The 26,188-nt window shown below is 46.6% G+C and overlaps 1 protein-coding gene and 1 long non-coding RNA gene across 2 annotated transcripts in view; both read right to left on the bottom strand.

The window, feature by feature from the left end:
- The window catches only part of ZBTB46 (zinc finger and BTB domain containing 46), a 51,163-nt gene extending 39,890 nt beyond the window's left edge, over positions 1-11,273 (bottom strand). The window contains 7 exon segments of the mRNA XM_086622816.1: positions 2,953-3,015; positions 3,018-3,171; positions 3,173-3,250; positions 3,252-3,755; positions 3,757-3,863; positions 3,866-3,923; positions 11,226-11,273. Of these exon segments, the coding sequence (XP_086478942.1) occupies positions 2,953-3,015; positions 3,018-3,171; positions 3,173-3,250; positions 3,252-3,755; positions 3,757-3,863; positions 3,866-3,890 (931 nt within the window). The 5' untranslated portion in view covers positions 3,891-3,923; positions 11,226-11,273.
- A 25-nt stretch (positions 11,274-11,298) lies between these two features.
- On the bottom strand, positions 11,299-19,790 carry LOC147527501 (uncharacterized). Its single transcript, XR_015222668.1, has 4 exons — positions 19,758-19,790; positions 19,442-19,622; positions 12,817-12,944; positions 11,299-11,350 (listed from the first exon to the last, which is right to left on the bottom strand). It is a non-coding gene; the product is annotated as an uncharacterized LOC147527501 (long non-coding RNA).
- Positions 19,791-26,188: the final 6,398 nt, after the last annotated feature.

Below are 26,188 nucleotides of genomic sequence, written 5' to 3'. Positions count from 1 at the left end.
GTGTTAGTCCTCCAGTATAGAAGCATTTGCAAATGGTACCCAAATTATCCCACAATAAGGGCTTTCAGACTGAACAAGCGGCGTCTTAAAATAACTGAATAGATCAGAAAAGTGAATGAGCCTCAAAGAACAGAGAGTTCTAGGTAACTTTCTTCCTCTTAGCTACTTATGAAAGCACATTCAACACCCATTTCCTCAGCCAAGGAGTACCTTTTCATCTTAGCCACGAACAATACACATAGTGACACCCTTAAATAAATGAAGTTAAAGAAAAAAAGAGCCTTAGACTACAAGTCTGTTTTAAAGAATGAAGCCTGAACTACTAAATCGAACAAGTTGAATACATCCTAAATTCTCATTACACAGTGCAGACACTTGCCATTAGCTGTTTTCACTCAAGAGAATCATTTTTCCTTCATGCATAGGACCTAACTTTGCAACACCCCTCGACTACTTCTGAACTCTAGCAGGAAAGCCAAGAACCTGGGGTACCAATAACGAACCTACGCAGAACCCTGCAGCTTGGCAACCCGGGAGATGGAGCAGTTCACAAGAGGGTTGCTTCCACCTGCTGGAGATGGAAAATATTCATGTGAGACCAAAAGACCCTACTGCTTGTAGGGACGAAGACAGTGATGGTTGGGGTAGCAGAGATGCTTTCACTTCTATTGAAAGAGAGAAGCAACTTCACACCGAGTGACCAACTCTGATTCCACCCAAACCACAGTATGGACACAAGCACGTGAGGCTTGCTGCTGGTGGGATGTCCAAGCGTTAGCTGAAAACCGCACACACGCAGATCTCAAATCCTCCCAATTCGTACCCAAGAAGTCCCCCAAAAGACAAGAAAATTCGAGCTAGAACACGCAGGGGCTCCTCCTGTGCATGTCCCCTAAGCATGCAGAGATGCACCCACACCACGAGCTCAGGCCCCATGGTGCAGAGAACGTCCCTTTCCAGCAGCACAGAAAGGAGAATTCCATCTCTGCTCACCTCTCCAGATGGCCAACATGGGGAAACCATGAGCAGCTCGTCCCCAGACACCGTCCCCTGCTCAGCACGGTTCCTTTTGCTCTGCACACACTGGGCAGCCCCCAGCCCGACTGGCCACTGCCAACACACGCGGCCCCTGCGCCCGCTCCGTTCTGGCATTCCTCTCATTTTGCACAAACCAGTGGTGCCATTCAGTGTCTCCTTTTGCTTTACTAGTGGGAGTATTGAAACTACTCCCCCAGCCACCACCACTCCGCGTCCCCCTTCCCATCATTAGGGACGCGTCTTTTATTGGAAACCGCACTGAAGACAGGATTTGGAACAAATAATTTGATTGTGCTGCTGATGCGCTGCCTCAGCACCGCGCTGAGCCAACACCAGAAGCTGTGTTCCTCTCATCTGCCAACAGCTGGAATGAAAAAGGCCACCTCTACTTAATCCCTGAACAATTAGGGGTTAAATAATCCAAACACCATTCAGCTTCAGCATACAATCTCTTTAAATTACTGAAAACAGTGCAAAATAAAAGACATTCAATCCATAACCAGTTTGCTAAGACAATCACGGTTGCCGTTGTTTCTGCAGTCACTCCAACACGTGGGATTTGCTTCCTAGACCTGTCAAACCCCACACACCTCAAACAGTGCGAGTGATGGAGCTGTTTTGATGGGATGCCATGAAAGTGAAGAATATTTGCCTGTGAATAGCATACCAGGCAATCATGCGGAATCTGCATTCGAAACAATCCTAAGATACATGCATCGTAAAAACAGGATTCGTCATAAATCACTCTTATCTTCAGTTATCTCACATTTTTCTTCTAACTGACGTTGTTTAGATTTTATCATCAGCCAATTAGAATAATTACATGCAAGCTTGCTGCGGCAGATAACTGTAAAGAATAATAAATCTAAAGACATTTGTAGAGAGTTACCCGTCAAGGAACACCACATTTAAACTTTGAGCAACTTACGCGTCCTTCGGAGCCCACAAAGACTCTGCCAGACGTTCAGTACTATTTATATTGCTTTTTTCATCTGAATTTGGCAACACAAGGGATATAATCTCACACACCCTTCTCCTGGCTGACTTGGGCTCTGGTATGCAGTGAAACACAGGCTAACTCACAGCACAGACCAAGTTCTTCAAGTCAGCTCGAGGGAGTTTAACGCCACACTCCCTTCAAGTCTTTAGGAAAAAAAAACACTCAACCTCCTGTATTGGTAGCATCCTTGGATCTGTTAATTGCCCATGATTAATGAATCAAATAATATAGTTACTTTGAGACAGAAAAATAACTACTGAAGATTCGAAAGAAGTCGAGAAAACATTTTTCTCCCTGGCTATGCACTTTAGAAGCAGCCACTCATCTCAGACTTCAAGTAGTCACACATCAAAACGCATTTAAGCCTTAGTAGTCCCTCAAAAACCCACATGATTCTGAAGAGTTACCAAACACTTATCTTGCCATTAGCAGCAACAAGCCAAGGTGTTTCCTTACACAGGAGAAAGTGACACCTGAATATCAGAAAGTACTGAAGATGGTATCGTTAAGACTAAATTACACTGGTGTGTGGTGTAATTACATCATCGATACACTGCAAGGAAAATTCTTCAGCCTTGACACCAGTTCGCACATCTGCTAAAATAAGCTCCTCTCTCATCAGTTCTAACTATTAATAACAGTGTTTTGGGGGTGATTTAGGCTGCTCTATGTTCAAGGCCAAAACAAAACTACCACTTCTTTCACAGGAAAACCAGCCTGCAACGCTGTGACACTGAGGTTCCCGACTGAACCGTACAGTGCTCAGGTCTTTTCAGTTGCTGGCAGATTTCTGCATTTTTCAGTTCCTGGCAAGCTCATATATTTCACAGACTTATAATATCACACTGTAAACAGGTCTAACTACCTCAACATTTTTAATTTCAAGCCACAAAAAAAACAGAAGAATGACTTACTTGGGTCTCGACTGCTGTATGGCCATCCCGAGGCAGGCAAAAAAGATGGCATGGGCGAACCTGCCTGCTGTCATCCTCCACTTGCTGCGTAATATGCCGCACAGTTTCTTATTTTTCCTGTTCTTTCCTGCGCCCAGTGGGCTGCCAGCCATCCCTACCTCCCTGTTCCGAGTAGGCGTTCTGTATTGCACTATCCTTGGCAGAATGCAGCTCACCCCCCTCCATAATGCGACGGTGAAACCTGTTCCTCTTTGATACGTAAAGACCCATAGCCCATGTCACTAGACCAAAGAGACTGGGGATGAAACGTCTTCGTGGCTGTCTGTTTTTGGTTCTTGATCCTCTTTTCCGTAACTGCTCCCTCCTTCGTGGCAGCTGGCAATAGCTGAATCTCCAGAAGAGTTTGCTGGGCTCGTTCGCCGAGCTAACCATGGAGATATACTCCTGCCAGCCACGACCGCCGAAATCAAAGCATCCGTACTGCTGCTGGAAGGGGCTCCGAGTTCATAGTCGACGAGGTCATCCGAGGCATCCGACTTTATGCTTATGTCGAGAGCTGCTTTGATGAAGTTGTGACAGGCTTGGACAATATCTGTCATCTGCAGATAGCTGGCGGCCGACATCACCTCGATGACGTTCCTGCTGGTCAGCGCCAGGTGTGCGGAATACATGAAGTCGATGATGGCTTTGAAGCCTTGTGCAGTCACAATGTCCAAGTGGGTGACCGTGGCCTGGTCGGAGGTTTTCTGTACCTGGCAGTACAGCGTTTTGAAGTAGCGACTACTCCCAAGCAGAACGTTTTTTGTGAGCCTTAAATATCTTCCCCTCCACTATGATGCACACGTCGCAGAGGATGCCGTGCTGCCTCTGCTCGTTCAGCTCACGCAGCAGGTGACGGTAGTGGGAAGCATCTCCATATCTTCCTTTCGGTTATTCATTTGGAAATCTTTGTGTTTCCTCTTCCACAAGTCCTGCACGGGGAAGGAAATGACAGTGTTACAAAATCCAACACAAGCTCACAGGCGTGTTTGTCAGAGCCTGAGACAAACCCCGCGTTGAACCCAATTAAGCAACAGGTTCGTCTTGAAAGAACGCCACGAAATACAACTCCTGCCTAGAAAGACTGCGCATTCATCGCATGATGCAGCTTATTTTTACCAGACTTCAAATAATTTACTTTAAAAGGGACTAGATTTGAAGTTCAATCCTCTAGTGGCCCCACAACATTCCAGAGAAACATTTCTTTACATTACTGCAGACTCATAAGACGACTTGTCTTTAAGTTACTTGGGTAAAACAGCTCTCGGTTTTTACTGTTGGGGTTCAGTAAAGTTTGGTTTTGACGGAGGTACTACACGTGAAACCAAGCTGATGGAGATCAACTATTGAAGAGCACTCTGTAACATAATTTCCTCACGGGAACAAGCATTATGTGCAGCACACTGAATAGCTGGAACCCTCAAACAGCCAAAGCCAACCGAAAGCAGCTATTTCCCCTGCTATATTGCCGTTGAGGGGCTGTAAATACTGTTTCCAAGTCACAAGAGCAACAGACAAATCCAAGACCACACGTCACAAAATTTTAAGTCCTCCCCCAAACTAAACTGGCAATAGATCAGAACTGTGAAAATTGATGTTTCGAAGCTTAACTACATAGAAGAATGATATGTTTGACTTTACAATAAAATGTCTTACTTCCTTGGCTTTACATCTCCAAGTTTACTCCACAACCATCCTAAGATACTGGGTAGAGTCTAATAATCACCTAAACACTCATGTCTAGAAAAGATGCTTATGACCAAAACAACAAGCATCCACCCAGCTGATAAGAATTCACAGGACTTTTGATCATCTTTCACAAGATTTGGCAGTATGCCCCAAAAAAGGGTAGTCAGTGCCCACAGCATGGCAGAGACCTGTATCTTCTAAGTTACACTCCAAATTATCCTTTTACACCCCCAAAACAGAAAAGAGTCTTAAATGTGGATATGTTGACAGCAATCCGTGGCACTGATATTTTCCGACTGAATTCTATCCCACCTGCAAGTACAAATTCCTTGGCATTAATTTCTGCCACTTTAGCTTATACCACTTCTCTGGAACTTGCTATCAAGATTTATACACCCTGGAACAGCGGTTTTAATGGTCCAGCCAACTAAGAGCACCAAGCTGCCACATGACATGAAGGATATCTACTCCTTCCTCTCCAAAACTTAAATTTGTTCCAAAGAAGTTCCGACTGTAAAACTGACATGTGGGCCCACCCCGTCAACATGGGACTCTAAAATTGGTATCTGCTGACGAGACCAAATTCCGAATGTAATTATGGGCAGGCGCACACAGCAGAAGCCTGGGTTTAGGCTACTGGTGGTTACTGGTAAAAACCAAAATCACCGTACTTCTGAGGTCTCACGGCCTTGCAGCACACATGGTGAAATGCAAGCACTGCCAGTACGATGCCAGTTTGAAGCAACTTCCTAACGTGAATCGAGCTCAAACACAAATTCAGTCCCATCCGTCGGAACCTGCTTGCAGCAGTGGGCAGCCCTAGGACAGCCACGGTTAAGAATGTTCCCTGACACATGCAGGTGGGTTTCCTGGACTGTGGAATACAGATCCATCAGACTTCTGCCCCCTTCCCTGAGTCTGTGCTACCAGGAGCAAAATAGCTACGGTTTAGCCAACTCTGTTGCTAGAAAAGAACCTCTCGGCCCACAGAACACAGGTAACACAGGAACTTTCTTCTAGAGGGCCACCTGATGATTCAGAAGTTCAAGTTACACAAGATTGCCCGCACGGGCTTCTCCAGTTCTGCAAGAATGGAGCTGCCTCTCAGCAGTGTCAGAAATGCTGATTTGCAAGACCACCTGGTCCCTGATCATCGAGAAGCATCTGCTTCTCTCAAGAGAGGAAGGACCATCTTCCTGCAACACAACAGGCTGAACTGGTGTCATCTCTTTCAAATCCATACAGCTCTTCTACAGAATTAAGCACAGAACACATGAAGAAGCTAATTTTTTTTTTTTAATTTGAACTGGACGAGGTTGATAATAGCGTAGATCTATGCTATCTGAACAACACTACCTATTTACCATTGAAATCTGCCCAGAGACCTCAAACCAAATTCTCACACAGAAGCCATCTCCATCTCAAATAAATAGACAGATAGACAGATAGATAGATAGATAGCTAGATAGATAGATAGATAGATAGATAGATAGACAGACATCAAACCAAGAATCAGAGTCAGTGAGTAAAGCGGGGGTGGGGGGAAGAGATTTTTCAGGTGTTTGGTCTGAAAAGGTTGTGATGGAACCAGAAGCTCTCTAACCCAGGCTCTGAAGGTGGCTGCCACTGCTTCCCAATGTCTTCATGTTTGAGAGAACCACCTATTAAGGCAGAATGACAGTTCAGTTTTGTCTTATTCCAGAAACCACTACTGCCTCTACTTTTAGGAGCTGAAGAGTCAGCTTAGTCCCCTCAGGAAATACGAATTGCCACATAGGATCAAGTGAGTTGTCCATCATCGGTCCTGGCTTCAACAGCTGCCAGATCCACATGATTCAGAGGAAGATGCAAGCAAACCTCACGGCATACAATTACGAAGCGATCAAAGGTTTCGGATAAGGCATTTCCTTTTGCTGTTCCTCACAGATATGAAAATCCTATTCGAAGACATCAGCTCCCTGGAACTGGGGCGGTGGGGAGGGAACCTCCTGCAAGGATAATTTTCCTCACAGATTGGTGTCAGGAGTATTTTTCAATGTCTTCACCTGCTTTTGTGAATTTATGCAACAACAGCTTTTCTTCTTGAATGTTTTTCACCTAGAAATTACACCGATTCCTTGAGATTTCATTTCTTTACTATTTCATATATTTATTCAGCTTAGTTGAGTGGGTTGGGCTCCTCCTCACTGTTGGTAAGTCTGTTTTAGATACACCTTGTCCTTTGTTTAAGCTGCCTATGGCAGAAACCCAGGGTGCAATATTTGCCTCTTGCTACCTTTGGTTTAGACTGGACCAGGTTGAGGTTCAGACATGGACTAATCTGCTGCTTCTCGTGGATGAAGCACTTGCTATCCTCTTCAGGAAATAGCTTTTCTCTGACTTTATTTCCTACCAAGGGATTTTTAATAAACACACACACGCAAAAATCTATACAAGGTCCCTTACTGGCGTCCCTCCCACCCACCAAGCTCTTGACAGAAGACACCCTCCAGGCAAGCCATGGATGAACAAAAGCATGTCATTACAGTAGATCATACAGTCCTCCTATCTTACTTGCTCCCATTTCCAAGGACACTGGGGACAAGAGCAGAGGGTGAGTAGGTAGCTTTTGGACAAGAAAGCAAAAATACACGATATTCTAAAATATAACAAGTAAAAATAATGACAACGTAAGTTCCTCTATGCAAAGGAAAGACAACTTGTCCTTGTTCCAAAGGACTTTAAGTATAAAAAGATAGAGAGATAATGGGGAAGACACTCATCAAAGAGCAGCCTCCCTTCCACTGACAGGTGGGCACTCGAGAGCATTTTCAAGTATGCAAGCAATGATGTGGATACTCCTGTGTTCAGTCTAATCAATAAAGTTTCACATCTTCCAAACTAGCAATTATTATTGTAGATGTCTTGATCCTCCTCTGTTGAAGGGTCTGACACTTTATACACATCGTTCCACATCCAACATTTGTCACAGCGTTGTACCTTTTAAATGAGAGGTCTTTGGGGGAGAAATTAAATATGCCTCAAATTCAGAGGAATTAATTAGTTTCTGTCTACCCATGTCAAACCAGAACATCCGTTTAATGTCAAGGATCACTAGGGAATTAATCCAAGTTAAATTTAAGGCAATTGCTAGTAGTAAAAATTCAGGAAGCTTCAAAACTCTGTGCTCCTGTATTCCAATTTTACATGCTGTTTTGTGGCTTGTTGTTGGGGGCTTTTCCCCCCCCTTTTTCCTGGTAACGATATTAATCACCCACTTAAAAGATGTTGTGGAAAGATTTTTTCAGAAAAGCAGTACCCTTCAAACTTGTAGTGGAAGCACAGTAAAGATGGAATAAACCGTGGAGACTTTTTAGAAACAGACCTCGAAGATCAAAGATTTTTTTTTTTTGTTGTATCTCAGGCCCTTTTAGTACACTGAAGGATTTCAAAGTTGAGCACCTACTAAAATCCTTTGGCCTGGGCCTGCCGTGGACAACACACGACCACAACGCAACTTTCCAAGAAGTCCAGGAACCATGAAAGCTCATCTGTAGATTTTCCACAAAATAAATTGTAGCAGATCAGGCTTCTTCGTAAGTCAATTCACAGGTGATACAGTAATTCAAGCCTATTACTTCCCCAAAAACAACTGAAAAAAAATATCCCTAAACAAACAACATTTGCACGTAACAGCAAAAAGAACAAAACATGAGCAGATTTAACAATCACGTTCATGCAAACTTCTGTCAAGATAGAGGCCAGCTTTTTATTTTTCATGTTGTCAAAAACCTGCTCTTAAAGCAAGCATTAATAATTTATATCACCTTTAACCCTAGCTGGAATGAACCTAGCCCTACAAATACAGCATCTGTGAAAACTGTTTATTTTGCACTATCAGTGCAGTTGTTTGAACATGAAAATATCACCCGATGACACAATAAGAGTCTAAATAAACACAATCTTCACCTACTGTTGGAACGGTTTTAAAAAGAGTAACCAGAAATACTTACAAAGCCAATCTCTCAGCACATGTACCCATAATAAGTCTCCTGACCAAAATCTTAACCCCAGTAAAATTAAGAGGTACAACTTTATTGCATCCAAAACTCAGTGCATTATTTGAATTTTGACAAAAAGCCACAGACAAGAAACGGAGCACGTACATGAAAGCCTCTACAGTACAGTCCCCTGGGAAATAGTGGGGACAAAAATAAAATCTCTTCACTCAGAAGGAAAACAGGAAAAAAAAAAAAGAGGAAAAGAAAAAAGGACTCAAGGGTTTTTTCAGGTTTTAGTTGTTGGTGGGGTTTTTTGTTTGTTTACTTTTTGCTTTCTCAGAATGTAAGCAAATAAAAAATTTAAAACTCCATGACATTTAGTCTGTTACAATTTTCTAAACGTCTAATACTGAGGACACAAGTTAGAGAGTACCAAATATTCACTAGTGCACTCCTCCACCAGCCCCTCGGTGCTCCCTAGAGAAAACAGGCCAACTGGAATTTAACCAAAAATGTGTTGTTTCCTCCCCCCCTGCCCTTCAGAGAAAAATAAAACAGATTAAGGAAGAACTCAAATTCACTCCGATGGTTTATTGTACAAAAAAAAAAACCAAACACACCCCACTTCTCCACTTCCCCTGTGTCCTGTCCACGTCTCCACTCCCAAGACATTCCAACATTTTTTAAATTCCTCTGCGAAGGCGCTCTGTAAGGTGAGATGGGGCTCGAGACGCCTCCTTGCCCAACGAGACACAGTGTGTCTAAGTTTCACTTTTATCCAATTGAAGAGAACAGAAATGCAGAGGGTTCCTCCTACCCACGTGCCCTGCGCTGAAAAGAAGGGAGAATTTAATGCTTCGGCGTAACCTTGGCAACCGAAAAGGATGGTGCCTATACCTGCTCTCCTAAACGAGAGAAAAAGCAGAAGACTTGGGTACTACAGGACGTACTCCCCGCAAAGGACACTGCTCAGCAGCTTGACAAGCACGAATCTCCAGGAGCACAGTTTTCTCACAAGTCTGTTTGAGGAAGAAGAGCCCACGGTTTCTAGAAGAGTCTTAATTCTTGATATTAGATACCCCCCAACTGTATCCATACGTTGGCTCAAGGAGATGCGAATACGAAAATGAACGGTTGCCAAAAAGAACTCCTCTCTCCTATTCTGATTCCTGAAACTGATCCTTCCTTGTTTAAGCTGGTTGTTCCAACCACAACTCTGGATCCAAAGAGGAACAGGCAGATGTTTGAAACAGACCAAAGCAGATCCTTGGGCCAAAGAGGTTACTCACAACTCGCAGTGGCTATGAGAACAACAGGGTGCCACCTTTCCCTTCTCACGGGGAGGGAATGTTTAACTGGAGCCCACACAGGGCACCTTCACCCTTGCGGGTTGGGAGTCACAGGAAGAAAATAAAAGTTTTGTCGTTCGGTTTGAGAAATCTATAGAATGACAGAAAAGGCAGGGATTTGGGAGACAAGTGATTTTCAGTGAACTTAATAAAATATAACTAGTATTTCTTAATCAAACTGGAGATGCCCACTCAATTCTCTATGACTGTAGGGCAAACGAAACCCCAAGCCCCTACAAGTATTCAATGAACATCTGTCTGAGAGGATTGACTAAATTTCTCCACTTTCAAGCCAACACTACCCCATCACAAACAGCACTAAAACAGCACCTCCACAGCAGTTACAGCCCAGAAAGCCCAAGTTGAAGGAGCAGCAGCAGGACACGCACACACCTTCAGCAGCTGTAACGCCGGCACGGACATGGCTCACTCGAAGCACAGGCTTTCAGCTTCCCGTCGGATCAGGCTCGATTAGCCAGGGAATACAACACATTTAAGACATCACCAGTTTACAATTGCTCCTACCACGAAAATACATAGATCTGAAGCAATGGGAAATAGAAGAAGGCGTTTCAGGAAATGAATAAGGACATGCAAAACACTACATGCTCCTAGTCATTCCTATCATCAAAGGTTTGTTCTGCCACCCGAATACGAACCACAAGCAGAATCTAACTCCAGTAAGTACAGCCTAAAACAACGGGAGCTTTCATTAAACATTTCACCCTCTGCTCCAGAACATCAAACCAGAGACTTGGCTTTGGCCTTGACCTGTCAAACCATCTGCCTGACGTTACAGGGCCAGCTACAGTGTGCAGAAGCCGGACCCTACAAAAGTGCAACCAAGAGACAGGATTTCTGAAGGTTTCTTAGAAAAAATCCACTTATTAACCTTCCTTAGCTCTGACAGCGCGTGAAGACTTTCAAGAGGGAAACCAGGTCTGAAAAATGAAAGCCAGTGAAAACTGTCAGCATCCACATTTTGAAAGCAGGGTAATTAGAAATTAGAATCAGAAATTTAGAAACTGTAAAGTTAGAAATAAGAGGGGAAAAAAAAAAAAAAAAAAGACCAGAGATGCTCATTTTGCTATAGCCTCAGAGTAACAAGCAGTAAAGAGATTTTTACTGAAATTTTTTTTTTAGAGAAAGCATGCAAACTATAGTATCATAAATAAATAAATAAATAAATAAATAAATAAATAGAGTTATTTCTTACCAGTAACAAACTGGGTTCCAGGTCTAGTGCTTCTCTACAACAGCTGAGGACATCCAAAAAAAAACAGCCCAGGGCAGAACGGGACTTCCCGATAGCGCTGGTATGAACTCCTGTAGGAGACAGAGCTACGACAAGAAACAACACCAGAAGAAGTTATTAGCATTAAACTATTCAGATTACGACAACAGTGGTACATTTTTAAGTGCTTTCCCTCCAAACATTCCTTTCATGACAATGAACCCCCAAAACTGTTAACCTCAAAGCGTATCAATACAGTGCAGGTAATAAAATCCTGGTTGCCTTTCTGCAATAATATAAGCAAGAATTACTTCTTCAAATATAGGAAAAAAAAGGCTAATTTTAGATACCAAAACTTCAAACAGATCCTTGAAACAACAGTGTTTCCTGTTTGGTAGCTTTTCAAAACATTCTCACTTTAATGACTTTTAAAGAGACATTTGTGGCCTGAAGGGCACTAATTCACCTTATTTGACCTGTAAAATACTGAGGTTAAAAAGCTACCTATACAACTCCTGGGAAAAAAAAAAAAATCAAGTTTGCAACGGAATATTCAAGAGAATTTCCTCTTGAAACGTTTTAAGGGCCAGTTTCTGCTGCCTGACACCGTTCTAGGTTAAGAGACTAAACAATCCCAAGATTTTGAAAATTCTGCGTAAAATACAGACACTTAGCTACAGTAAGGTACCTTCACAGATAGACTTCTCACATAAAATATTAATGCTTAAGATTACAAGGTAAAGAATAGCAATGGTTCATCCACATAAAGCTTTTTGTCTGTGAGGACGCATCCACTATAACTATTATCTTGTACACCTGTTTTTCTTATACAAAACAGACTTTATTTTCTTCAGGATAGCAGATTCACTACACTTGCAACATTTAACTTTGGCTAAAACTTCTGACTGCACTTTATTCAAAACTTTATACTGTTTATATACTGTTAGTCATTACAGCAAAGCGTTTGCCAGATTTCTGATCTCTGTATTTCAGACATCTTCAATATACAGATTAGTGCTCTTAGTGAAAGCGAGCTATAAATCAATATTGTTGACTTCAAGACTGACCTTCTGTAGTAACAGATTGTGAATAAAAACCATCAGAAGATAAAAATTCAGAAAGCTTTTCCAATACAAACTAATGTCATTATGAACAGTGAAGTAACATAGCTAATACAAATGAATTAAAAAGGAAAACCCAAGCATTCTCATGGCAACAAGCAGACTGTGAAAATCTTGAAAACAAATATGACCCAACTGAAGCAAATACCATTGACTTTGTTCTCAATTTCTACCTCAGACTGCCAAGTCTTGCCTTTCTCTAATTCTGATTGCTTCTCCACAGCAATTGTTTTGGCTAGCTCCTCTTAGTCCCAGGGCAGGAGCAGAAGAGTAGCAAAAGGTATTTCTTCCACTTTTGCAGTTGGGTAAGATTTCTAAATCTGCCCTTGTTATTAACGTTACGTCGAATTTTAAAAGAACTGTAAGTCCTCATGACAATGTTTTATCCAGGTGGTACCCTTTCTCTTTCCCTCACCACATAACAAAAATACCTTTAAATGCTGAGAACTTACCAATATTTGAAAATGTTTTCTGTTAGCAAAACCAAACGTCACGATGTTTCACAGCTGGACAGTGCATGATTTAATGAACAGAGGAGACTGGTCTCTGGTAATAAGCTCCAAAAGGTCCATCAGATGGCCTGTATTTGGGAATGGAAAGAATAGGAAGCAAAAATTAAAATCTAAACTCTAATTTAACACAGAAACCTTCAGTGTCACATAATTACAAGCAACAGTCAAAATAACTGCACGTTCACAACACTGTTTGCCATTTTGAACAAGAAATATTCAGATATAGGAAATGTATTCTGACATATAGGAAAAATGATTTAGCTCGTGTTAAAAAAGAAGAGTTTAAGACTATTAACTTCTGACTATGCTGCAACAGACGTGATTAGAAGAAGTCACTGTAAAAACCAGTACTTTATATGAGGATTTCAAACAATTTTAACAAAATTGTTTGTTCTAGTTAACATCATAACGTTACAGTTAATGTTTCTGCGACACCCACCAGCCACACACTTTAAATGAGGTGAGTATTAATCTAACCTCACAGCTGCAGTGATTCCCCTCCGAACCAAAATATTTGCCTAAGGTTACAGAAAAATTATGTGCCCACGTTATGCAAAAGTAAGATACGTGAGTTCTGTGCCCCCCCAACTCAGCTGAATCACAGCCTCCAAACGCCAGCGTCGCCCTCAAGCTAGAGAGCAGGGTGCCCAAAAGTACTAAGTAGAGCAGTTTGCTCCTCTTACAAAACTTAAAAATCTGGAAAAAAAGAAAACCCAAAGAGTAAAGATGCAAATACCTAACAGAAGGTGAAAGTTTAATTTCCACGCCTGTAAAAGCTATGCAGCCCGAACACAGTATTCCAACTGGTGACAATTCACCAATACAACAGGATGCACCTTTCCTTACGGGGCACTGGGTGCACGCTCTGGTTCAAAATGCTCCCTTGCAGTAATATTTCTTTGTATTTCCTCTGCATTTCACTTACTCATTTCCCCGTAACTTCCAACTCTGTCCCATTCCCCTATTTTTGTTCTCTGTTCTCTCTCTCATCTGGAGGCATCAAGAGAAGAACGGATCCGACACCACCCATGCCACAGACCTTGCAGAATGCAGTAAGAACGTGGAAGAGCTAGCCAGCACTTAAAAAGCAAGGATCTTACAGGGTACCAGGCTTGAGAAGTCTGGTGGACATTAAAAAAGGAAAAAAAAAAAAGTAAGAATTTAGCTACAGATGTATCTGGTGCTCTAGCAGTGAAGATTAAAAAACAACCTGAAAAAATCCAAATGCCTGTGGCTGGTATGACACTTACCTGTCCAAGTGCCATTAACTCCTACTGGATCTTTAACTCCCACTTAAAAAAAGAGTCACAAAAGAAATCTAAGCAAAAGACTTTGCCCTTGTGCATCTATTAGAAAAAAAAAAAGAAAACACATAAAAAGCACCTTAAAAAGAAAAAAAGAGGACCTAAAGAACTGCAAGCACGTCACACTGGGAATTGCCCTGAAGAATGGTTCCCCCGAAACTTTCTCACTGGTTTTTGGCTTTTAACTAGGGGATCTTTGCTAAAGTTCCCAAACTCAGTACGTAAAAAGGGAGGGAGCCAAAGAAGGAGGAAGAATCACAAGGTAATTTTTTAAAGAGAAGTATAGCAGTGGGAAGAACCAAGGGGAAAGAGCACCTAAAAGAGAAAAAAAACATACAAATAGTCAGAAATAATCCAAGAGTAAAAAATAAAATCAGTGAGTGCAAACTAAAGCTAACACACGAGGTGCACTCTGAACAATCCAATTTCGTTTGTGTAATTCATGGCACAAGCACTCAGTGCCTTGGCTAAGTATCCCTTTTTCGTATAAATCTCATAATCCAGATTTGATCAACTATTATCAAAAAAGAAAAAAAAAAAAGAAGTGGAATGACGCCAAGAAGGGATATAGTGGTAATAAGAAGGAAGTCAATAAGCTAGTTTTATATTTAGCCACCACCTCGTTCTCCATACTCCAGCAGCAGGACTTTTCCGAGTGCTGCATCCCGACTGCTCGTTTATCAGCACTGAAACGAGCTGGTGTCAGGTTTGGGTGTTTTAAGCACATAATGGCTAATACAGACCATCGATTCTTCTCTTTCAGAGCACCGTTTGAGCACTAGTCAGAAAGTTATTTCCTTCAACGGTGTGTAAGCACAAAAGATGTAAATTTTGTTCAAACCCTTTCTCAGAACGAGCGAGCTAATTGCCCGAAATACCAACTCGGGTGGATGATCTACTTGAGAATATGGTTTAATGGGGATTAGGGATGGTTGGACTCGATGATCTCTAAGGTCTTTTCCAACCTAGAAATCTATGAATCTATGAATCTCTTTCTGCAGCGTTCTTCAGCACAAGGTGAGAAACACTGGGAAGCCAACTCGCTTGGATGGAATGAGCAGTTTGGTCAACACATGAGGAAGAAACAATTAGGAAAAATAGCTTGGTATTTAAGCACACACAGGTATAAACATATTCTTTGATACATAAAACCCTTCTCACTTTTCTAAGTAGGGTTCTTAAGCAGCTAAGTTCCTGGCACACACTCTGACATTCTTGTCACCAACTTTACTTTTAATCCACACCCGAGCTAGTTGCTGTGTTTGTAGAATATTTCTGACCCCTTGTTGTTTCCTTCCCTCCATCACAGGAGACCCCAAGCTAGTTTTACGACAAAGCAAAGCATCAGCAGGTGGTTTTAACTCCCGAGTGCACACACAAGCAGAGCAAGTAACAGGGCAGACAGGATCCCCACTGCACAGGCTGGAGAGGAAGCGAGCCACATCCCCAAAAAGCAACGCAGAAAGGGGAGTTTCAGCTCTAACTGGGCATTACCTGCACGTTTCTGCACCGCTACCGCTCCTCTCGGTTGCCGCACCGCACGCGTACACCCTCACCTACGCGCAACAAAACACCGCGCAGCGGAACGCGTTTCCATCTCATTAGAATGATCAAGGATCTCATCCTGCCTGCGGAGCACTCGGAAGCTATTCAGACCCAACGTTTCAACTGCAGTCAGAACACAAACTGGTGTTTCCAAAATACATGGGCATGAAAGAAAGTTAAAGCAAGTGTTCAGAAAATAACTGCACCGCAGCTCACTTGGCAAGGGGCAGAAACCCCCACCCAGGAGCCTCTGAACTCCACCATATCTCGTCGGAAACTCGGCGAGGACTTCGCACTAGTTTGCAATTATGAAGAATAAGCGTTTTTAGCACGACTATGATTTTTCATCAGCATAAGAGAAAACGTTTTGGAAGAGCTGAGTAAACCCCAGCACCCCGGTTTCACAGAAGTGGAGACTGACAAAAAGCACTGACGACACCAGCACATTCCATCAGCAGCTATAGGATGGGAACCGAATCCCAAGCAGCTATCCCTCCAAACCAGACATCCTTCTGCATCCAAACACACCAAGGCAGCACGAACCAGAAAACTACTGCACACTGTTAGGGAAGCCGAGATCCTTTCCTCCCCCATCCCAAGTGAAAGAAGTCCCGCGACAAGCGATACATGCTTTTATTTCTCATCCTGCCTAAAGGGCTAAAGATCTAGAGAGAACTGAGAAAACCACCTGCTGAGGGTTGTATTTAAGGGCTCTGTAACACAAACGTATCGCCTAGTGAAACGAAAAGCCCTCGAGAAGGAATACAGTGAAGTTTCGAAGCAACGAATTTTCACACTGGAGTCCTGGCTGTCGTTGTGCTCGACCGAAATACCGTAAAAAACGCTCACAGAGATCCTTAGGGAGGAGGAGGAGGATGGCAGTGCTGCAGAGACCAAACACCTCCCTCCATCCCACGGCCGGGGTAGGTCCTTGCACTCTGGCCCAGCGTGACCCCTGCTATCTACAGCCAGCCCCACCGCACGCCGCCTCTCACTGTTTATACACGTTGAGTTTCAAGTATCACACCCGTAAAACACAGGTAAGATCACGCTTAAAAACGGTGAAGCCAGCTGGAAGCCAGCAGCAAAACATAAACACGGTACTAATCCTTTTGTGCAAAGCGTCAGAATTTTCCAGGGTAACGGACACGAACTGCTGGCTCCTGGGAATTGTAACGGACATGTGGGATAACCATTACCACTGCAGGTAGCTCTTCAAAGACTCAAACTAAGCCCTCTCTTTGCCCTTTTGTTTGCCCATTAAAGTAAGCACACAGGAGCAAGGAAAACCCCTGTGAATGCTTTTTACCAGTTTAGGGGGAGCCTGCGCCGCGTTACAGAGTGCTCCGGAGCAGCCCGTAAAACCGGCAGGAACACGAGGGGGAAAAATGTCCTGGGAAAGGTTTGAGTTGTTTATGAAATAATTCTGCTCTGAACGCAAGCAATAGCAGTTTGGATTGGGTGTCAGCCTGCCGCTGCGCTGCTGGGAGGACAGGAAACTTCGCTTAGAAACTTCAAAAACACGTATCTGAAAAAAAAAAAAAAATAAAAATAAAATCCACACAAGTGGATGGCAAAGACAAAAAGGATATGCTCGACCTCACAGCAACGCGTTACCGGAGGAAAAGCAGGCGTATTAGCAGCAAATAACACATCTTTCAAACATGAGGCATTTTTCTTTTCGACGGAGGACTGCTGGGGAAGGGGGGGCTGCTAAACTGGTTTTCCCCTAAGCACTTCCAGTTATTAAAAAAAAAAAAAAAAAATCCTCTTGCGAAGAACATATCCACTGTTGTACAACTGTCCCAGAAAACAAAGACCACGGGGAGAAAGTGGCCCATTTTCTTCCATCTCCAAGAACCCTGCGTACAGGTCGTGCTTTCAAAGGCTCAATCCTACACACCCGAGAATGAAGCAGCATTTTAAATATACGAATAAATACCTCATGCCAGGATTATCAGAACACCCCATTTTCTGGTGCCACAGTAAAATTGATGCAATTACACCAAAACTAACAGGCAGTCTACAAAAAAGACTGCAAGAGAAGTTTAGCTGCGAGTGAGTTTCCCCCTCCTGGACAGGCTGCATCAAAAACAAAAGACTCGTTTTCTATTTCAGTTACTGTTATCCCACGAATGTACCAAATCACATAACATTTTTCAGGAACATACGTTTGGGAGCTCCCCTAAATACTATTTTCTAGCTCTCCCTCCAGCCCATGAGGCAGCCTCCTCTACCCGTTTCTTGTCGGTTCCCAAAAAACACCTTAAAGCGATAATTCCTCCCCACATGTTGAAAATATTGTGACTAATAACACACTCCACCCATTTTTTCCATCACTAAGGATTTCAAAATATAAAACTTGACAAACAGTGAGAGAAGCTAGACAGAATTTAGAAGGGGAAAGTCAAATTTTATTTCCAATTCAAAGATGCTACAAAAACATAAAGTGTTCAAGCAAGGTATGGATAAAAGTGAAAGAACTATCCAGTCACAGCAAGCTTCTTCCTCACAATTATGTTTTTCTCACTCTTCTTGGATAACGCGACTTTTCCTTTTAATTCCCACAGGGGAAAAAAAAAAAGAAAAAAGAAAAATTACTCCTCCTTTTTGAGAAAATACATTCAATGGGTTAGTAACGGGTCTGCTCTATGTCGACAGCGAAGCCACAGTTGTAATAAATACTTGATGGAGTTCAAGAACTGAGACCTGGGTCTGTATTACAGTGACTACATGCTAAAAACGATACCAGTGATGCAATGAAAACGCATGCAAGAACTTTGGTACAGGTGTCTCCAACACCACTGTTTGCAAAACACATCTCCTAATTAGCAGGGCTTTAAACAATGCTGATGATAATCCCGTCCCGTACGGCTTGCCAAATGAATCATGGAGATTGCAAAATAAAAAGCGTGAGGAATTCGTTACAGAGCTGTTAAACTCTCCTTTGTTTATCTTTCCCCTGTCAGGTGTAAAAATAAATAAATATCGGTTTATATCTCTGCATAACGCTCAGCCTCCCAGTAACGCGCCGGTGAAGAACCTCCCCAGGAGGTACCAACGTGGGGTGTTTTTTTTTTTTTTTCCCCTCCGTTTCAAAAGAGAAATCCTCCCACTATTCCAGTCCTGCAAATCTGCTCCATTCTCTGTTTGTCATCTGGGATTGAGTTATCAGACACTACTTGTATTACTTTGGGAACTGACATGTCTATTTACAGAGACACAAAGGCAATCCAGCAGCACAGCCCCCTCCCTCACCCCCCACCTCTCCTTCTCCCCTCCGCCAAATTCTGCAAGCACCTTCTTCTGGGGAGGGGGGAGGACACCTCACTAGTTTCCCAGCATGACAGAAAACATTTCCAGCCACTTTTGCACTTGTTACAGCCTTATGAAAAATCACCTATATCCCCCCAAAGGAACAGCGTTATTTTTTCAAGGTTGGTTTTTTTTTTTTTTTTGGTTGCTGTTTCTTGGTGTTGCCTTTTTTTTTAAAAAAAAAAAAAAAAATAAAGAGGGTCACTTCCCCCATTTCAGCCTGCAATTAAAATGGAGGCAAGGCCAGGCGATCTATGTCTGGCTTTAGGGGGAGACAATAACCCAAAACAGGCTTGGCTTTTAAAAAAAAAAAAAAAAAAAAAAAAAAAAAGGAGAGAGAGAGAAAGAGAGAGACAGGCAGAAAGAGAGAGAAATACAACATGCTTCACCAGTATTATTACCTCATCCCTTTTTCCAAGCAGTTTTGAACCGCACTCCTGACAAACTCTTGGTCCAACTTGCGCGGATGCTGGTTTTTAGGGGGCGGAAGGGGTTTTAAGGCAGGAGCCGGGATTGAGGCTGGCTCCTCGCAAGTGGAGCTGCTGCTAAAATGCCCCCTTGTCTCTTCTCCTCTCCCTTGAGCTGGGTGTTGACGCAGCAGAAATTACCAGCTGGAAAATTCCCCTTTTGGAGGTTACGGGGAGGGGGGGGGGTGGGGGTGGGGGGGGGCGGGCGGAGGGGAGGGCCGGGGGAGGGGGGTTAAACCCTGCCACTTACCAACTTAAGCCATCCACCCACACCAAATAAGACATCGCGTCCCAAAGAAGGCACCGTGCCCCCGGCCGCGGGCACGGAGCGCTCGGCCCCCGCTCCCCCCGCGGCGGGCTGTGCCCGCGGCGGAGGAGGGTGGCGGGGCGGTGGGCTCGGGGGGTGGTGGGGATGGGGGGGGGGGGGGGTGATGATAATAACGCTGATAATAAACGAGGCGGCGGTACCGGAGCAGCAGGGGGGGGGCTCCCCGCCGCCCCCGGAGCGCTGCCCGCCTCGCCTCGCCGCCGGGCGGCCGCGGGGATGGGGGCGGCCCGCCGCTGCCACCGCCTCAGGGGGCGGGCGGCCATGGCGACCCCCCGCTCGCCTCGGGGCGGGGGGCGGCGCGCTTACCTGGGCCCCGCGGAGGAGAGCGGGGTCTCGGAGCGGCCGGAGCTCTGGCTCCGTCGGTCACTCCGCGCCTCTCCTCCGGGTGGGGAGGGGAAGGGGAAGGGGGGAGGAGGGCGGAGGGGGGAGAAGCCGGTGGAGGGGGGGGGGGGGGGGAGGCGGGGGGGGGCGCCCGGGCGCGCTCTCGCCGCTCCCTCGGGCGCGCGGGGCGCGAGCCCGCGGCGGGCGGGGGGGGGGGGGGGGGGGCGGTGGCGCCGCGGGGGCGCGTGCCGGCGCTCGCCCCGCCCCCTTCCCCCCGCCGGCGGCCGGTGATAGGGCAGCGGCTGGCACGCGCCTCCGTAAGCGCCGCCCCCCTTGGCCCCGCCCCTTTCCTTGCGCCGGGGGAGCCGGAGAAGGGGCGGGGGGGGGGGGGGGGGCGCCGGCGGCGGCTCTGCCACTGCCGGACACCGGAAGTGAGGGAGGGCGGGGGCGCGCGCTCGGGCTCGCCGGCGCGGGGCACGACGGGACGGCGCGGTGGCGGCGCTGAGGCGGGGGGCGGCTGCCCCGGTCCGGGCCCCGCTCCGCTCCGCTCCGCACCGGCCGCCGCCCCCTCCCGCGGCTCCCGCCTCCCCTCGCCGCGGCGGCAGGTGCGCCTGGCCCGAGCGGGGGGCGCGCCGCCGCCGGTTGTCCGCCCTCGCCGGGCCGCCTCCCCTCGGGCCCACCGAGGCCTCTCCGGGAGCCACGCCCGGGCCGGGGTGAGGAGCGGCCGGGATGAGGGATAGAGGTTTGCTCATCCCGGCGGGGCTGTGCCTGGGCCGCGCCGCAGCATCCTCAGCGCCTTCCAGGGTTAAAAAAAGAAAAAAAAAAATCACTTTTCCGCTCTCTTAAGAAATGACACAAACCCCCTGGAAGAAAAAAAAAAATTAAAAATCACTTTTCCGCTCTCTGAAGAAATGAGCTGTGTTTCACACGACCCCCTGGAAGGAAATAATGACAGATTTCCGAGCCCGCCCGGCTTGGCTGGCAGCGGGATGGCGGCCCGGCGTAATGGCCGGAGGTCTGGGCAAGGAGGTTGTGCGGCTGCAAAATGGAGATCGCAGCGACTCGTGGGCCGACAGATCCGGGGATGACAACCCTCTGGCTGCAGCCAAGGGCAGGGTCCTGCCCTTCGGGCTGTCGCGCTGGACGATCTGACAAACTGCCCTGTGTTTCAAAGGATGGAGCTTAACAGGACAGGGCTGGAGCGCGGAGGTGGCCACTGCCGGCCGCAGATAGCCGTGGCGGGCGAAGGAATCGTTCCTGAAATCTGCGCTTGCCGGATTGTGGAAGCAGGAGCTGGGCCGGCAGATAAAATGTTTGCGAGTTGTTCGGTCGATATTTGCGTACTGTGGTGGTGCCCGAATTTGGGGAAACGCGCCTGGGGTAACTGGGGTGACTGGGGATGGCTGTTTGTTTGCACGGTTAGCTGGCTTAGGTGTGTACTCGCAGTAATTGCCTGGGTGATTGTGTGCCTAAGGTTTAAAAATTCCCTCCGTGGTTTCCTTTCCCTCATCCCGTGTATTTTCTTCATCTCTGGCTTTCAGGTAGGCAGAGCTGCTGTCGAAGCCTCGGAGTTGACTTTTATGCCTCCTCTTTATTCAGATGCGTTTCTACAAGGTGCTTTTAATCTCTAGGACATCCCCTCACAAAAAGTGTGTTTTCTGCTTTTTAATCTGTAATTTAAATAAACAGATGTTCCGTCACGTGTTTTCCTCCCCCTCCCCGTTTCCTCCTACATACCCTAAATACCTTTAGTTCTGAAAAGACTGTGAATAAACCTGATTAATGAAAATGAAATGTCTTTTAACTCCAGCGTGTTTTTAATTACCTCTTTATTTTATACTGCGGCAGGGTCCGAGCAGCACCTTCCTAGAAAGAGTTCCATTAAAATGCAAATGAAGACTTTGCAGAAGTTGTCTGTTAATGCAACGAAGGACGCAATTTCTCAGGCTTGGGCAACACCAAATCAGTGCCAGGCGGGGCTTCCCGCTGCCGCCGGCTCTTTCTGCACGCTCGGTCCTCCAGTCTCTCTCACCTGTGGGCGAAGAGCAACAGCCCGAATCCCTTTTCCACCCGAAATCCCTTTTCCACGCGAAATGCTCGAGCCGGTTTTCACGTGAGGCCATCCCCCCTGCACCTGCAGGTGTTAAATCCTGTTCTTTAAGTCCTTCTCTTTTTTAGGTGCCGCACTGAAATGCCAAGGTTTGGAGGGGCTGATTGACAACGGAGCTGCATCTTTATGCAAATACATCTATTTTGCATAAAATCTATATTACACCTGGTCGCAGCTATAAGCCCTCCTGCCTTTCCTCGCTCCTATTCGAGACCAAGCTCTCCCTGTTCTCCCGGAGCTCCGCGGGTTCGGCACGTACATTCCCTTCCTCTCCTCCTACCCAGCTTTTCTTCCTCGGGTCTTTGTTGGAAGAAAGTATTTATTTATGTAGTATTTATTTGTGTGTCAGGCCGGGCTGACTCCCCCAGAGCAGCAGCAGCTGCAGCCTGGGCACTGCCCTGGGGAACGCTCTCCGAGAGGGGGAGGGTGGCGGCAGGCCCAGGCTCCCAAAGCAGTTCCGCACAAAGGATTTCAGGAGACTTGAAAAGGTTTAATATTCTTTTGCCAATCACACCCCCTCCCCTCCTTTAATTAGAAGCTTGTGTTGTATTTTAGGGAAATACTGCAATTAGTCAACCTGTCCTTAGGAGAGAGGTGGTTTCTTCTCATAAAGGAGGAAAGAACGTGCATGGAAAAAAGAAGAGAATAGGAAAAAAGAAGAAAGCTGGAGAGGGACTTTTTCCAAGGGTGTGTAGTGACAGGACAAGGGGCAATGGATTTAAACTGAAAGAGGGGAGATTTGGATTGGGTATAAGGAAGAAATTTTTCACTCTGAGAGTGGTGAGGCACTGGCACAGGTTGCCCAGAGAAGCTGTGGCTGCCCCATCCCTGGCAGTGTTCAAGGCCAGGTTGGATGGGGCTTTGGGCAACCTGGTGTAGTGGAGGGTGTCCCTGCCCATGGCAGGGGGGTTGGAACTGGATGATCTTTGAGGTCCCCTCCAACCCAAACCATTCTAGGATTCTAGGATTCTGCTGCCTGCTCTGCGTTCCTGCACGTCTGGACGATCTCAGAGACCTCACCAGCGCTCATGAGCCAGCCCCTGCGTGCACCGTCCTCCCGCCGTGCCCCGTGCCCGGGTGAGGTGGGACCGGACCGGGGAGCCGCGGCAGAGGAAAGCTGCCGGGCGCTGCGTCCGTACCGCGTCCCGTTTGCAAAACCGTAACGCTGGAGCGTTCTCTTTGCAGCTCCGCTCTTCAGCTCTGCTCTGCCTTGTCCTTACCCCAGTCGTAGGAGATTTTGCTTTTGAGACATTAAAATGATTTTCTGTGTGTCCCTGTGATGTGGTCAGTTGGGAAGCGCATTGAGAAAACCCCAGTGGCCTAATTACCCTGTTTTTTTCCCCCGCAAAAGTTTCGTGCTCTGAAATAGAAATGCAAAAAAATCCTGAGCCATCTCTGATCTGCGAGCTCTGCTCGCCTCGATCCCCCTTTTGTTTCCACGTTCCGTATGCCATAGGCATGGCTCTCCATCACCAAAGCCTGTTCTTCCCGAACTAGAGCAGGAAGAAAGCCCTTTTGCAGGGCTTTGCTCCTACTCTGCATGTCCTGGATCATCAACTTTGTCCACCACGTGGAAGGCAGCTTGCTGATGGTGGAGGAAAGGGTTAAGGGACCCACATTCCTGTCCCTATTGCTCTGACCAAAGGTCAGGCGGTTCTTTAGGTGAAGGAAGGGAGGGAGGTGACATGCAGCCCTGACCAGGTCATTCCAGGAGTAAACCAGATCCGAGGGAGCTGGTGGAGCAGTGTTTGTCTCTCTCACAGGCGCGTACTCCCGCTCTGCGCCGGGCAAGTTAAATTCCTTCTCTAGTGGGAGTGAAGATGTCGATTGTATTTTTTCCATGATGTGTATTGAGGCATTTGCTGGGTTGTGGGAGTAAACACTTGGGGGAATTCTCCATGAGCTAGCAAGGGCAAGTCACAAGCCTACTAAATATGGTGAATGGAGATTGCAAAAAAACCCTGGAGAATAAAACTCCCTCTTTCCACCCCGTCTCCCCACCACCACCACCACCCCCGTGTGTTTTTTCTCATGATCGTGCACCGCCTTTTCACTGCTTGCCGGGTAAATCCGTTGCTGTTTGAGTGACTAACCACCTCGCTGCTTTAATTTTTATTTTCTGTGCCGGGGTGGTCCTCCGCATCTTCGGTGTCCACCCAGGCGCACCGCACCATCCTGCTGGAGAAAGCAGAGACACCAAGTATTCAACGGGGGGGGGGAACAGCAGGAAATGCTCTCAGGTCTGTAAATGCTTGAGGGGGTGAGAGATGATGTTCATGTACAAAATATTTGACCAGCCGCATCCCACTGACCTCCTTTGGTGCTGCGCTCGGAAAGGATTGGCCAGAGTCAGAAGCTGTTGATCTTTAATGCTCCGAAAATACATTCCCTTTCAAAGCCTCTCAAGTGGAGAAGCATCCTGGCTGCCAAATTGAGTCCCTGCTCCCAGCTCCTCATGGTGAGCTCAGCTCCGGGGTGTTCGTTCAGGTTCACCCAAGGCTGTAGATGATGGTAATGATGAAATGTGCCAGGGACATGGCACAGGGGGGTGCAGGGGTGCGTGCACAGGGGGGCACAGCAGCAAGCTCTGTCCCCAGACCTTCTCCTGGCTGCTCCATCCCCAGCTTCCTGCCCCGGCTCTGTCTCATCTCTCGTCTGCTCCCCTCCCTGGGGTGGCCCAGCAGCAGCCAGACTCTGGTTCTGCAGACCCTGTTGGGATCCTGGTGCCAACCTGAGGCTCCTTTGATTCCCACCCAGAAGCTGCTGATCGTTTCGGTGCTGGTCCAAGCTCAAGCAGATGACTTTGTGCTACACTGACATCGCCCTCCTCCTGCGATAAAGGATCTCCGCTTTCCTTTTTGTGAGCTTGGGATCTTCCCAGGGTTGCTTTCTGCTGTGTTTTACATCGTAGACCCCCCCTAACCACTTTCCTCCTTTCCCAGATACGGATCTGGAGCAGCTCACTGCTCTGTGTTTTGGATGGTTCTTTTCAACCAGATCTTCTCCTTTTGCAGGTCTGCGCTGATGTTCGCCTCTGTACACCTGGGAAGAGCCAGAGCCTGGGCTGCGCTTTCTCCTGAGGCCGACAGCGCAGCGTTGGCACGTTTAGAGTAAATTTTGATCCTTCCTCGTCCAGTATCGCTGTCCTTCACGCCTGCAGCCTTTCCCAGCCGTTACCCAGGAGCCCACCCCAGCCCCTTTAGAAACCAGCAAACCCCTTTCTCTTTCCAGTAGGCACGAACAGGGACATTCCCCCAGTGCTGACATCCTTCACAGTCTGATCTGACTCTCAGTTAAGCTCGAGCCTCTTTGCTACGGTACTTCAAACCACGCGGCGTTTAAGAGAGATTTAGCTGAGACACATCCCCCTGTTTGCAAAGATCTCGTTTTCTTCCGAAGCCGAAGGAATTGCAGGGCTGCACGCGAGCCCTGTGTTTGATGCCGTCCGTATAAATAGCGCGTGTGACGGAGCTCCGCCTGGAAAAGGCAGGAGCAACAGTTAAAATATCTATAATTCCTGAAGTCTGGGAAGTGTGGTTTGGGGCTGAATCGGGCAATTGGTGGTTTGCCTGACGATCCAGGCCATGGTCAAGGTTCAGCCAGGTTATGCTGACACTCCGGCGGGCACAGTCTTGCCCTTTCTGGGTGAATTAACCCCTCCTCCGTGCCCCCCTCGGCTCAGGAGGGGTGAAGAGCTCGACTTCACTTTGCTCCTGCTCTGATGCTTCCTTTTGGTTTTACCTCCAGCATCCTGGATTTGCCCAGAGAGCCCAAACTGGGGAGTCCGACGCGGGGCAGTGCCTGGCGCTGAGCGGCGGGGAGGAGCGGTACATCCCTACGATTGCTTCCCATTCGGAAAGAGAACAAGAAAAATTAGGAGGACCCTGGCAGAACATTCACAAAACGTTCTGAAGTAAACCAG

Source organism: Tauraco erythrolophus, chromosome 18 (genome assembly GCF_009769465.1).
Source record: "Tauraco erythrolophus isolate bTauEry1 chromosome 18, bTauEry1.pri, whole genome shotgun sequence".
In the NCBI taxonomy this organism is placed as follows: domain Eukaryota; kingdom Metazoa; phylum Chordata; class Aves; order Musophagiformes; family Musophagidae; genus Tauraco; species Tauraco erythrolophus.
This window is presented reverse-complemented; position numbering and strand designations above follow the sequence as displayed.